The 14,196-nt window shown below is 37.3% G+C and overlaps 1 protein-coding gene across 2 annotated transcripts in view; it reads left to right on the plus strand.

Annotated features, from left to right (window-relative positions):
• Positions 1-14,196, plus strand: part of NUP58 (nucleoporin 58) — a 35,627-nt gene that overhangs the window by 7,293 nt on the left and 14,138 nt on the right. For both annotated transcript variants that reach the window (XM_055701712.1, XM_055701713.1), the window contains exons 5-13: positions 881-1,015; positions 1,582-1,692; positions 4,873-4,897; positions 5,328-5,393; positions 6,164-6,338; positions 7,691-7,770; positions 8,441-8,559; positions 10,651-10,733; positions 13,646-13,847. In XM_055701712.1, coding sequence (XP_055557687.1) covers positions 881-1,015; positions 1,582-1,692; positions 4,873-4,897; positions 5,328-5,393; positions 6,164-6,338; positions 7,691-7,770; positions 8,441-8,559; positions 10,651-10,733; positions 13,646-13,847 — 996 coding nt within the window. The remainder of the gene's footprint in view (positions 1-880; positions 1,016-1,581; positions 1,693-4,872; positions 4,898-5,327; positions 5,394-6,163; positions 6,339-7,690; positions 7,771-8,440; positions 8,560-10,650; positions 10,734-13,645; positions 13,848-14,196) is intronic.

Here is a 14,196-nt window from a genome sequence, read left to right on the forward strand (position 1 = left end):
AGTTCTAAATTTGGGTACCATAATACAGATAGATTTATGGCCATGTGAAATAGGCAGCATATAATCTGTCTTTAGAACTGTAGCGAGAGATGATTCATTGTGTGAAATCATTATTTTTGTAACTGTTAAGCCCACTGGAGGCTGAAAGCTTCCTATTTGCACAGCTGAAAAGTTTGGAAGATGTCTACCATTTGTAGATGGCCTGAAACGGTAAACCAGTAGTGGAAACAAAGTTTTCCTAGTGTAGTTCTCATACTGGCACACACCTGCCATCATATTTAACTCAGTTAAACTGCACCATGCATAATGATAATTAAGACTGGAGTTCATTTTTCTTAACCTTAGGAGTCTGCATTTGAGCTCAGCTATCTGTGCCCTCTGTGCTCTGTCCCTTTATACCTATGGTCTTTTTCTACTCAGTTCTTCCCTATCCTACCAAAAGCTGGGATGCCTAAGCCAGAAGGCTCAGACTACCAAGGAAATGTTCTTGTATCATGTCTTTTGTAAAATATTTCAATGTTTAACATAAAATATTAACATTTTGGCGTTTTAATATAAAAAGTCAATAGCACTTGTTAGATCCATTGTGCCATAAAATAAATTCTGTGTCAGTTTCTAGATTCTCTAGTGTTCTGGGGGACTTTTTTTACATAGTTGGAGGTAAATACGGACTTATCAGGATTACGATATTGTAGAACAAAATAACATCTAATTTGAAAGTCTCTATGACTTTGGAAAATCTGCAGGAAATAAAAAAACCTGAGTTTATTATCCATATTATTTGTGATAAATATGCTTTCAGACATTTCAGTTATTTCAGACTGGCTGTGGATGTATTTGAATGCAGTGTCTGCATGAAGCTGGCTTGCTTTTTCTGCAGGAACTACTGGCTTTACATTAAATTTGGGTGGCTCAACTGCTCCGACTACAACTGCCTCCACAGGCCTTTCCTTAGGAGGAGCCTTAGCAGGTTTAGGAGGCTCACTCTTCCAGAATACAAGCACAGCAGCAACAGGTGAAAGTTATTTTAGTTCTTCCCTCCTGTCTCAAAACATTGATATTTAATCTGTGATTGTGTAAATTCATAATGTAAGTTTCAGTTGATATAAAATCTTAACACTCTGAAAGTATAATTTTTAACAGTGTTTTAGTTAAGAACAGTGTTGCTATCCATGGACAATAAAAATGAAATCTGAAATCACTGGCAGCTTTTTCATTCTTAAATTCATTTTTACTTAATTTTTTTAAATAAAATGCAAGGTTTTGTCATTGCCATAATTGACTCAAGGAAGGTGATCATCAATGGGAGAGGGCAAATGATATACAAGTATCTCCTTTTAACTGCAGAGAAGTTAAAACTCGTTATTTTGGTGGCTTTTGGTCTGAATAAACTGTTTTAACTGCTTTTTTAACGTGTTTAAAGACATGTCACTTCATGTCTTCCTGTCTTTTTCAGCTCTAGAGGAAAACTGTTGTGCTGTGTTGTAGTCTGAAACTGCAAGCAAGATACGTGCTTTTATTTTAAGTAAGTTTTAAGTATCAGCTTTGTAAATGCAGAAATTCTGTGTGGTTTTATTGTAGGACTTGGGCAGAATGCTTTGAGTTTGACTCTGGGGACAACTGCGGCTCCTTCCACTACTGCCAATGAAGGTCTTGGTGGCATTGATTTTAGTAGTTCGTCAGACAAAAAGAGTAAGTTTGTTTTAAAACAGTCATATTTTTTTTTTATTGAGAAAATTATCAGAGCATTACAGCAAATACCCTTTGGCATTGTGTTAGGAGTATGAAATTAAAGCTGACACCCCCTGGCATGTTATTAATTTTGTTCTTGGATATCGTGTTCTTATAGAAGAACAAGATTTTGGTTGCAATTGCAATGTAATGTAAATTTATTTAAAATAAGTATAAGTCAATATTATACTTGAGAATGAGGATCTAAACGCTTTAGCCTTTTGGGAGTGAAGACTTGTAGGACCATTTGCTGAAGTGCTGTGGCAGATGATGATAAGCTGAGAGAGTTGGGGTTGATCAGCCTGAAGGAGAGAAGGCTCCAGGGATGCCTTAGAGCAGCCTTCCAATACCTAAAGGAGCCTACATGAAAGCTGGAGAGGGACTTTTTAAAAGGGCATGTAGTGACAGGACAAGGGAGAATGGCTTTAAACTGAAAGAGGGCAGATTTAGGTTAGACATTAGGAAGAAATTCTTTCCTGTGAGGGTGGTGAGGCCCTGGCACAGGTTGCCCAGAGCAGCTGTGGCTGCCCCATCCCTGGCAGTGCTCAAGGCCAGGCTGGATGGGGCTGTGAGCAGCCTGGTCTGGTGGGAGGTGTCCCTGCCCATGGCAGGGGGGTGGGACTAGGTGATCTTGAAGGTCCCTTCCAACCCAAAACACTACGATGATTTCTGTACAGCTCTATGTCAAATAACCACTAGAGGGGGAAACAGAGCTATGTTTAAGTAATGCGTTACAAATACAGAAAGTACTCGTTTGAAAACCAGCTTACTTCAGCTGTAACAGATCTTATACTTGGTTTCTTTTTTTCAAAAGCCTGGGCAATAAAAATTTCCTGTTTCTAGCTGTTAATCTTCAAAGCTGTGTTTCTGGTAGTGCATAGTTCCATCTGATACGTTCTATCAGGTTGTTAAAATCGTTAGAAAAACTACCTATGTGGTAGCTTTAAAGTATTTAAGTAAGGGAGTATTGAGCATTGACACATAGACACTTATTAACTTGTCTTGCTTTTATGCTTTCAGAGTAAATTTAACTAAAGCTGATTCTAAAATACACATTTTCTCTGGGGAATCAATACTGTTAATTTAATCTCTTCATTCTATTCAGGATCCAGATTTTAAATTAAGTATACCAGTAGCCAAAAGAAAAGGAAATACAGAAACTCTGTGAAACCATCTTTACAGAGTAACACAAGTTGTGGAGTCATAGTTCTTCATACTTGTAGAAGAGAAGACATATTGACTGTCCACGCCGGAGTGCTCTGCATGGTGCTTATTGTTTCTGGCATTAATTACTGAAATTAGGAGTGATGAAAAAGGTCCAGTTCCCAGGTTCTGTGGGATTTCCATTAATATTAGGATATCACAACACTTCCATAATATACAGGTATCTTAAAATGAGGACCAGAGAACCACAGACTCAAAATTGACTTCAGTTTGATAACTCTCAGCATTGTGTTGCCTAGCTCTTAAGGTAGAAACTTGAATGAGTACCTGAATTCCCATATGTTGCATAGTGAAACTGGGCTAGTTGAACTGTTGCTGTCAGGATGGTAAGCATATACCTCTCGGCTAAGCAGTGGGAAATGTTGAAGGAGACTGGTTTTTTGAGTTTGGTTTTTTTTTTTTTTAAGTTTAGGAGTGTTTCCCATAATGGGTAAGGCTGCTTAAGGCAAATGTCTCTACTTGTGTGCTGTTACTCTGTCCTGTTGGTACAATTGTTTGTACTGATGTATGAGGAACTGTGTCAAGGTTTGAGGGTGGTGCTTTTACGGTTTTGAGGGTTTTATTTCTTTTCCTTGGAAGAAAAGGAAGAAGACATTGCTACCAAAGAAAACTGCCCTAGAAATCTCAGCACAGATAGGGACTGGGGCCTGTGTTCTCTCTTCTGGAATAGCTTATAAAAGCTTTTCCTTCTGGAGACTGAAGACTGTTTAGTATTTCTTTAAAATACAGCTGCAGGAAAAGAAGCTGTTCTTATACATATTTTCCTCATCTATTATGAAAAAGAATGTAAAGAAAGGTAAAATCTGGAGCACTCACTTGCCTAGAAATCAGCATAATCTGATTTCAAATCTGTATCTTTTACTTTGTAAGTGGTGTTCTGATGTACAGCAAAAGTGGCTGAAGAGAGAAAGCAAAGTATACTTAGTTTTCTGCCTAATTTTTATCAGCAGAGAAAGCAGTCCTAAATTCTGGGGTTGACCCCTCCACCAGTTTTATGTAGATTTTTTTTCCCTTAGCAAAAGGCACAGGGAATGATTGTGGGACTCCAGGCTCTCTAATGTACTGGGTGACAAGAGCCAGCAGACAATTTAAGTAGATGTTGCTTCTAAAAGTAGTAGCTTCTCCTGGCAGGAGCATTGGCTTGTGCAGCTTGAAATATTTGTGGCACTAGCATTAGCTGCATAGCTACTTTCTGCCACAGTGGCACTGAGAGGGAAGTTGAGGATGTGTATTGCATCCAGCTGAAGAAGATGAAGCCCACTTAGGCTGAGTGAGTGTTCTTCCTGACAGATTACTATGGTTATAGGATGGATGTGATTGCAGACCCTGTGTTATGTTGCTTTAAGCTCCATTCTGTTACTCAGTCATTTGGCACCTTGATACACAGATGTAGTTTGGAGTACGTAGGTGGTAGGTGAGCAGTAACATCTTCAGTTCCGTAAAACCTTGTGAATTACTGGACTTGATGCAATAACAGAATTGTTAGGGAGGTCCAGTGGTCAGACCTTCATTGCCTTCATACTTGAGAACAGACTGCTATTGCTGAATTTAAACACTTCACCTGCACCCACAAAACATTCTTGGTGAGTTGTGGTTGCATAAGCAGGAACAGAGTTCTTGCACAACTGCAGTTGTGTATTGTATTTGCAGTGACTTGTACAGTGACACAAGGTGTTTTGCACTACTATTATGTGGCAAGAAATTAGCACCTCAACTGTTGAACCACTGTTCTTGAAAAGATGCTTCTCTGTGAAGGGGGAGTAAATGAAAACCGTCTTTCTTTTATGGTTAGCCTAGTCTCTTCCTTTTATCAAGAGAAACCAAGCAGATTGTAGTCGTCAGTTCTTCCCTAAAATCTCATTAAGATTGTTTTGTTCTTCAAAGCTTTATTTCTGACCTACAGTTCTTATTTCCTAGGTGACAAAACAGGAACAAGACCAGAGTAAGTATCAGATTTTCTTCGCATTTATGTCTTACTTGGTTTATATATAGTTTTCTAATATGTTGGCTTTTCTACAGCTTTGATCTTGAAAAAGGCATAAATGTCAATAACCAAGTTTTGCAATGTGACCAATGGTGGTTCATCATTTTAAACATTGAATTTTCCCATCAAATGCAATACCTCTGCTTATCTGGCATCTGCTACAGACTGATTATGTGGTCTGAAAAATGGTTTCTGTGAATGTGTATGATGCTTACACCACAGGCGTAGTATCTGTGTCATTAATCTAAATCATTCCTAGTTGCGGCATACATGCAATGGGTGCAGAACAGTATAATCCATCACTTGAATGTTTTTGTGATATTTAGTAGTCATGCAAAAATGTCTGGTAGGATTAAAGCACCGACTGAACATGCATTGTCTCTTGTAGAGATAGCAAAGCACTAAAGGATGAAAATCTACCTCCAGTAATCTGTCAAGATGTAGAAAATCTACAGTAAGTAGTATTTTTTATTTATGATAGTAAATTTGCTAAAGTATTGTATGCTGTTGATGCTCTGTGACAAAAGCACCCTACTGCAGGCTGCATGCAGGATAACTTACTAGTCAAGGCCTTTCAGGAGGTTAACCTTTGGAACAGAGTGGATAGATAGTTCTAATAGCTGAAGCCTAGGCTGTTTATTTTTTTTTTGACCTCACTTTTTCATGTGTTTACACAAGTGAGCGTGCCAACAAATATGCTCTTAAAATCTGATCCATCTCTCCCTGGGAGTATTGAGCCTGTTGCACATGCATAGTAAGTATTGAACCTTATGTCCATATTGCATGTGCATTGTGGATCTCATATGGAATTGAGAGAACTGTAAAAGAGCCATCCCTCAGGCAGGAACGAGGCAGGCTGTAGACTAGTAAAGGAGGCTGTATGTCACTGTATTTGTGGGTTCAAAGTAGTAATCACTTTTACTACATGCTATATATTATTATATATATAAAAAATACTCGATACATATCTTTGTCAGTGTTGAGCACAACGTGTTTAAGCACTTGCTATTGGAGTCTGGGAGGGTTGTTGAGTTTTTTTACAGTATTAGCACACTAGGAGTTAATATGGTGCTTTACAGTAGTTTTACTGTTCAGCACTTGATTTTGGAAAAATCAATTTAATAGCTATTTTAATGATGTAACCAGAATATAAACAGTTGGGTACTTCAGGTTCGATATATTATGTTTCTTTTCTCGCTCCCCCCTTCTTTTTCCCTTTCTCAGGAAATTTGTGAAAGAACAAAAACAAGTTCAGGAAGAAATTAGTAGAATGTCCTCTAAAGCAATGCTTAAAGTACAAGAAGACATTAAAGCTTTGAAACAACTTCTGTCTGTAGTTGCCAGTGGATTACAGAGAAACACTCTTAATATTGACAAGCTGAAGGTGGAAACTGCGCAGGTATAATTGAATACAAATTTATTAGGGAGATTTTCTGTGTCGGTTATTTCATATAAGATAACTAGCCTTCTTTATCATCAGTCAAGTTAAAATGTGCCCAAACTAAAAGAGTTGTAAATAAAACGAAAATTTGAATCCCTTCTAATCTATTTGAAGTTACCAGGGGAGACTGAAATATGTGAAGTCAGTATTTTTAGATAAGTACAACAGCAATAAAATTACTTTTATTCAGGAAAGCACTCCTACATAGCAAAGGCATTAGAAGGGAATGTGTGTCTACTTCAGTTTCAGTTATATATTCAGCTGCTAGTGAAGATGTATTTGTTACAACATCTTGGATTCTGGAGCAGCAGAAATGCGAGTACATTTTCCTCTGAAGACTGAAAAAAAAGAAAAAAAAAACCAAAAAAACCCAACCAAAACTCAAACGCTGCCCCATAACATTTCAGGGACCAAAATATCTTAACTAGCACTAGTATTCATTTAGTGAACTTGAGTCAGAATTCTGTCTGCCTGTCTGCATCTTAACTGTGCAACCAGTTTGAGCTCAAGTTTTGATGGAAGTGCTTTTCAAGATCTGTACCACTTAATTCATCTGGCATGTCAAAGCTGCTTGCTATATAAATAAGTATATTTTGTTCTAAAGTAAAAATGTTGATGTGTTTTCTATATCTTGTGATAACAAAAGGAAATACTCTGTAGTTGTGCCTTTCTGAGTTTTCTATGGAAACAAAAACTTGTTACTGATACTTTCATTATTTCTGTAAATGATGCAGTAGAGAATAATCACAACACCAGGCACTGAGAAATTCTTAGTGATAGAGTTGTTAGAAAGTATTGAACAGAAGCTTATGCTGTAATTGTCATGCATAAAAAGATCATTTCCATAGAAAGAGGCAGTTTTTTTAACTAGTTAATATTAAAAAAAAAATAAATGCAAAATAATCCTTTTTTTCTGTTCTTCTCTTTAAGGTGTTACTTCCTTGCACTTGACTGTTGCTTTTTTCCCCCCCTCTAGTCCTCAGTAATAGTGACAGGATTTCTGAAGTACAGTAGAAGTTAGATTTTATCTCTTGACAGTTAAGAAGAATATTTTTTTCAACTTCTGAGAGCTCAGTGTGCTTTCAGTATGTGCTGTTGTTTGTTGTTTTCCCAAACTTCTGTTGGTATTTACAGTTCTCCAGCTTTCTGGCAGTCTATTCTTTGAAGAGTTTCTGGTCTGATTCTGTCACATTGTTAACTTAAATATACAAAGAAAATATTTTATATAAATGAACAGTAGAGTTACAGCTGGTCTTTTTGAATACTTAATACAGAATCTTATCTTTTATTATTTTTTCCTATTTATTTAGGAGCTGAAGAATGCAGAAATAGCGTTACGAACACAGAAAACTCCTCCTGGTCTCCAGCATGAAAATACAGCCCCAGCAGAGTGAGTTACTGTTATTTGTAAATAATAATAATTTACCTTGGAGAATAGAAGACTCTGGGGAGACGTTATTGCAGCCTTTCAATATTTAGAAGGGGCTTATAAGAAAAATGGGGAGAGACTTTTTGGTAGGGCTTGTAGTGATAGGACAAGGAGTGAAGGTTTTAAACTGAAAGAAGGTAGATTCAGACTAGAAGAAGGAAGAAATTTTTTACAGTGAGGGTGGTGAAACACTGGAACAGTTTGCCCAGAGGGGTGATAAGTGTCCCATCCCTGGAAGTGCTAAAGATCAGGTTGGGATAGGGCTCTGAGGAACCTGATCTAGTTGAAGATGTCCCTGCTCATGGTAGGGCAGGTGGACTGGATGACCTTGAAATGTTACTTCGAGCCAAAACAGTTCTATGATTCTATGAACTTATAATAGGAATTTTTTTTTGCTTCTTTTTAACGTTTGTACTGAATGGAATCATGGTTTTATTTCTGTACTTGTTTATCCATAGACAGGAGGAAAAACAGTCTTTACTCTCTTCCTATTAGTAGAGGGATGTCAAGAATGTCATAGAACATAACTGCTGCAATTCATTAAATGAAAGTTGGCAGCTATTACAGATCGGATTTAAAAAGAAGTGGCAAACTAGTGAAGTTTAATCATGATTTCATTTTACTCATCTAGCTACTTCAGAATCTTGGTTGAGCAGTTTGAAGTACAGCTGCAGCAATACAGGCAACAAATAGAAGAACTGGAAAATCATCTTGCTACTCAAGCAAATAATTCACACATAACTCCACAAGGTAAATGTTTCAATTGTAGTATTTAGTACATTTAAAAAATTAAGAAATCTTACACCTATAAGGAAAAACTTAGTAATTAATCTCTTTCATTATTGTTGGCTTTTCTTATTCAATGTACAGAAATAAGCACTCAGATTCTGCAGTTTGTTCAATGTAAAGATTAAAGATTAAATTCATAAAGATTCTTGAGCTTTTTAAGATGGATCCAGTTCCTGAGGTGTAGTTTGTAAGCCTAGTTTGTTTTGATATCCACTATATCCATCTCTCTCCCTTCAGCATCTGTTAATAAAGCTGATGTCTGGCACCCCCTGTCTTGCACTGAGCTGTCTGACCAGATGAATATGGGCATCTGCTCTGCCAGTTCCAGATCAAACTGGGAATTTTTACTTAGTTTGGAGCCAGTTGGTGTTGCCTTCAGCTCTGACCAACCGCAAAAATTTAGTCTAGTTTGCTGTGACATCATTCAATCTTGGGAGAATCTCTGTGGTCAGAGAATACTGACCTCTGGACAGTAGTCTTCTAGTTGGTTACCATTCCTATGATTGTAGACATTTTTATCTTTTGGGTCTCACTTTAGGTACAAGTTCTCCAATAAACAGTGGTTTCAAGTGCATGTCTTCTTGTGCCAAATGATACTTGAACATTGTACCATCTCAGGATGGTACATAGACTCTGGACCTTATATGTCTAATCCAAGAGAACTGTCTAGATGTAGCTTCCAGAGTGGGATATTTGCTGAATCATGAGGGTCCTCTGTCTTTCCATGTGATCTTCTTGTTCTTCCAGAGTACGAGAGGGATGCCTTCACAGATTTTCCTCAGGTTTTTCAGCAGTTTCTGCTATAATCTAAACGTAATCTAAATCTTGTGTGGGCAAGGCTTAATCTGTTGTGCCAGCGTGGTCAAGCTGTCAGCAAATGATCTAGTGATCTAGTCAACACTGTGCTGCATATGTAGCCTTTACCATACAGGAAATCATGACCCAGTATGTCTTAAATTTTGAGATGTCTAGTACTTGGTTTCAATAAGTTATCCCCAGACTCTCTGGAAACTTGTGGCCAGCCTTCCTAGATACCACTGCCTCCACAACCCTGCAGGTTGGCATGAGATTTATTCCCCAGCTTTTCTTTTTCAGAAAGAAATGCAAATTATAATGGAGAAATGCCCTTATGGAGAGGCAGACCTTTTCAGTTCAAGAATCGTTGCTAGATCTGCGCATCTTCAAGAACTTGATAGCTACTATTTGCATTTCAGTAGGTTGTATGCATCCTTCAGAGGAAATGCAGAAGCTGATCTTTCCGCAGTGAAAGACCACTTCAACCCTTTTCTGTCCTCCATTTTCTTACGTTGTCTCAGTGCTTCTTCCAGAAAAGCATTTTTTGTCAGCAAATGCCTGATTTTGGCGAAACTTTTGAGATTTCCACTTTAGGATTAAAGTTTTGCGTTAGTTGGGTCAGTGCACTGAAAACACTTTCATATGTGTGTGGGAAATAGGATATCCTAAATCTAAGACTTTATGTAGGCAAGAAGCTCCCCATTGCGTTTCTCTGATATGCCTGTGGGTAGAGCTAGAATAATTGTTCCTGTGATACTTGTTAATTGCGTCTTTAAAATATAAGTTTCCATTCTACTGCTCTGTCTTTGGCAAAATCAACTGAACGTTTAACTGTACTTTAATTCAGAGTGGAAAATATATACAAACACAAGAAAATCTGATTTAACTATGTTTATGTAAAAACCAATGAGGTAAAATGTTCCTGTGTAATTAAATAGTTAGGCTAATATATTTTAGCTTTGTTAAATGATAGAATTATAGGAAACAAATTCCATATATATAAAATTAATCTGATAAAAGAGTACTTTTCAAAATACAGTTTGAAGCCCTTTCAAAAAGTAGTACTTGGGTAACTTGTGGCACCCAGTTGCTCTCAAATTGTGTATCTTTTGCAGACGTCAACTTGTTCACATGCGATTGCCTTTGTGCTTTGTGCTGTATGTATTTTGGGGGGGCTTCTTGCTGTGGTATAAACATTAAATCTTTTCTCCTGGTAGTGAGATTGTCACTTACCAATGCTTTATATGCCTTTTACAGATTTGTCTATGGCTATGCAGAAAATCTATCAAACATTTGTAGCTTTAGCTGCACAACTTCAATCAATACATGAAAACGTAAAGGTATGTTGGTTTGATGTGTTCCTGTGTATTTGGTGGAAGAACTACAAAGTCACTTTTTGAAAACATAATATATTTTCAGTTAATCTGGTGGTTTTTTTTTTCTTTTTTTAACTTCTGTTAAATTAACTGCTTTTAAAAATTTTCAAACTGTTCTGGATAAGTGCTTTGGTTAAAAAAAAAAAGTAACTTTTGTTTAGCTGAAGTCTAAAATTTGAATTATTCACTTACAGTGATGATAGCAACTGACCACAATCATTTAGGTAACAAAATGTTACCTATATTTTCTTTGTAATCGTTGATCAATTTTTGAAATGTTTGTCTTTGAGCTCATACTTCTATGTTTTGCTTTTGCCCAATGATCTCTTGACCTCAAACAATGATGATCTAAATCCACTCTTACTCAGATAAGTAACAGAAAAAGTAGGTGTTCATATGTAAGATTTTTCAACATATCAAAGAATTTTGGTGAAAATTGTGGTTTGGTTTGTTTAACTTTTTTCAGCCTGGTTTTCATGGAAAGTCATATGTATGGGGGGCGGGGGGAAAGACTACTGTGAAAAAAATACTAATGTATCAAAGGTCCTAGTTAGGCTTGTTTTTTCTATCATGGACTCTGCTTGAATTTCCTGTTTACAGTTTGGGACATATTGACAAATGTCAATGTTCTACAATCCATAATTTTTCTTAAGATCGTGAGAACCCTTCTTGCTCACAAAAAATCCCCTGAACTTGGAGAAGTGTTTGGGCTTGTTTCTGTGAAGTGACTTCCTTAATAGGAATAGTTCTGGTAAATTTTTGGCTTGTTTCCTTCTCGGAGTTTTTCTGCACAATGTTGATAGTTCTCTAAACATCTGAAGCTTTTTATTTTTCCTCAAAGAAGTTCAGGAATACTGAGGATCTTGCAATGCATGGAATCTAGTTCATACATTGCTTCTGTCAGCATGGATATTCACTGGTTTTTATAGCTACCTGCCATCAGATATTTGTTCTGCTCTTACTGAACTCAGTTTTGGTACCAGATACAAAATATATCAGCATTTCCATAATCTTGGCAGAATTACACAAAAAGGATCCCAGGTGTGTGCTGGGCTCTTCACTTCTGAGATCTGAGTGTACCCTGAACTCATGCGGTGGTCTTTGATGGTACATTTTTGTTGCTCTTCAATATGAAGAGCTGGATTAATATGCAAGTATAAGTAATGGTATCTTCAGTACCTTGTCAGCATGACTGAATAGGAGTGACTTCAGCTTAAGAAGTATTCTATTGCTTGAAACTAAGGGGTTTGAGGATTTTTTCTTTCTTTTGGGGAAGGTTTTTTGGGATTTATTCTAGTGGGTGGACATGAAGGCTGATATTTTAGAAGACACATTTATAACTAAAGCTTCAGAAATCAGAAAAATTAATATACTGCATAAGTGGATCTATCATTCTGAGCATCTATTTTAGTTTATCAGCTAGGAGATCCTAGGAGAGCAGAGCAGTTTTGAAACTCCTGTTGCTGCCTTATTTGATGGTTGTGATATGGTTTGTGAAGGCAGAGCTGTAACCACAATTGATTCCTTTGTCTGAAATAGGCTTTCTGATTTGCACGTATACTTTCATTCGAGGGTCTGGAGTTGTAGAAAAATATGGCCTGAAACATCTTTGTATGGGGCTAGTTGTTAAATATATTTATATAATTTATGAACATACAGATACATTCTGTATCCAAGATCAGTGAAGAGTAAAATGTGCATGGGCACAACTTGGGTAGAGAATGTCATTAAATCATTCTGCATAGATTAGCCTTAAAAACTGCTTTACATTGTCTAATGGCATTTCTCAGCTCCTATGGCAATCAGTATGACATTGTACTAAATCATATCAGAGTTCGGCACATGTCTCTTTCTTTCCAAAGACAGCACACCTGATGTGATAATGAAGTCAATCTTTGTGTTTCCTGGTGTTGCTGATAGACAAAAATCACAGTTGTTCAAATTCTGGGTCTGAATTTTTGGACCGTAAGCTCCTCTTCTTGGAAACAAGCATATCCTTAGCCAGGAACACAGGATGTAGTATGGCTTCTGTAAAATTCAACTGAACCTACTGTTCTTCGGCTTCAATAAATCTATTACTTTTAAAGATTCTCTGTTAGAAGATGGAAATCATTCTATTGGTTCTTTAATTGAAGCCATTTATTCTTTTTGTTACCTAAGATACCCATAGTTCCCTCATCTGTGACGGGTAGAAATGGCTCACAATGAACAGGCCAAGCTAAATGTTGCCACGGAAGGGGGGTGGGGTGGGGGTGGAAGGGGCATAGGCAAGGGGGAGGGGGAACATGACAACATATTCAGGCTACTTGTTAGACTAAAGCATAGTGATCTATTGCATTTGCACAGTGTTATGCTGTTGATGAAATGACTCAGAAACGAGTGAATTCTAAAATTCTGGTAGCTGCTTTAGCTTTGTACTAAGAAGGAAACACAAGAGTGAAAGGAAGGAAAAATAGGTGAAGGGGGTAAGGGAGCAAAAGCAGGCTCCATGCAGAAACGGTAGCACTGAAGAAGAGTGTTATTTTATGGTATAAGCTAGCAATGTGACTGTATTTTGCCTCTTAGGTCACCTAGTGCAGTGATACAAATTGAATTGTGCTGATTTGCACCAACTGTGAAAGATTTTTATACCATTCATTATGTCAGTCAGGCTTGACTGCTTTGCAGGATTTAAATGAAGAACCTCTTCTGGCTGTAAGTGATGCAAAACATTTCTCTCCAGCTTGCAGCTTGACTAGATCCTTCCAGATTGTGGGGGCTTTTTTTTTTTTCTAAAAAAAGGAAATGTTATTTATAATTCAGTGTTTTTCCTTATTAAGTTAAGGTTTTATGTCAAATACACTGAACTAAAATGGCTTCCCCCCCACCCCCTTCAGATGCTCAAAGACCAATACCTTGGCTACAGGAAAACCTTTCTGGGAGATGCCATGGATGTGTTTGAGGCAAGACGAGCAGAAGCTAAGAAGTGGCAGAGCGCGCCACGTGTTACCACTGGACCGACCCCTTTCAGCAACATACCAAATGCAGCAGCCGTTGCGATGGCTGCAACACTTACTCAGCAGCAACAGCCTGCTACAGGTCTGAGTGCATTCAAGTTATAGATTATTAGTGTTATGACAATAATAAATTTGTGTAAAGCTTTCTATGAGGTCTTCCTTTGTGTTAGACTAAAAATCTAAACGTTGTGACGAGCAAAGTTACTGATACATAGCCAATAGAAAAATGCAGGGTAGACTTAGCAATAATTATACAACAGATACTTAATCTTGTGAATTTACTTGTATTAGTGATATTTACTGTATTGTTCTAACTTAACCCCTTGGAATGTGAGTCTTCGCTCTTAAGTAACATCTCTGAATACATGTAGTATAGCCTCTTTCCAGAATTGTATGGTTATAGTAAATTATTTCACATCAGTGAGGAGAGA

The sequence above is a fragment of the Falco cherrug genome, chromosome 2, assembly GCF_023634085.1.
Source record: "Falco cherrug isolate bFalChe1 chromosome 2, bFalChe1.pri, whole genome shotgun sequence".
NCBI lineage: Eukaryota > Metazoa > Chordata > Aves > Falconiformes > Falconidae > Falco > Falco cherrug.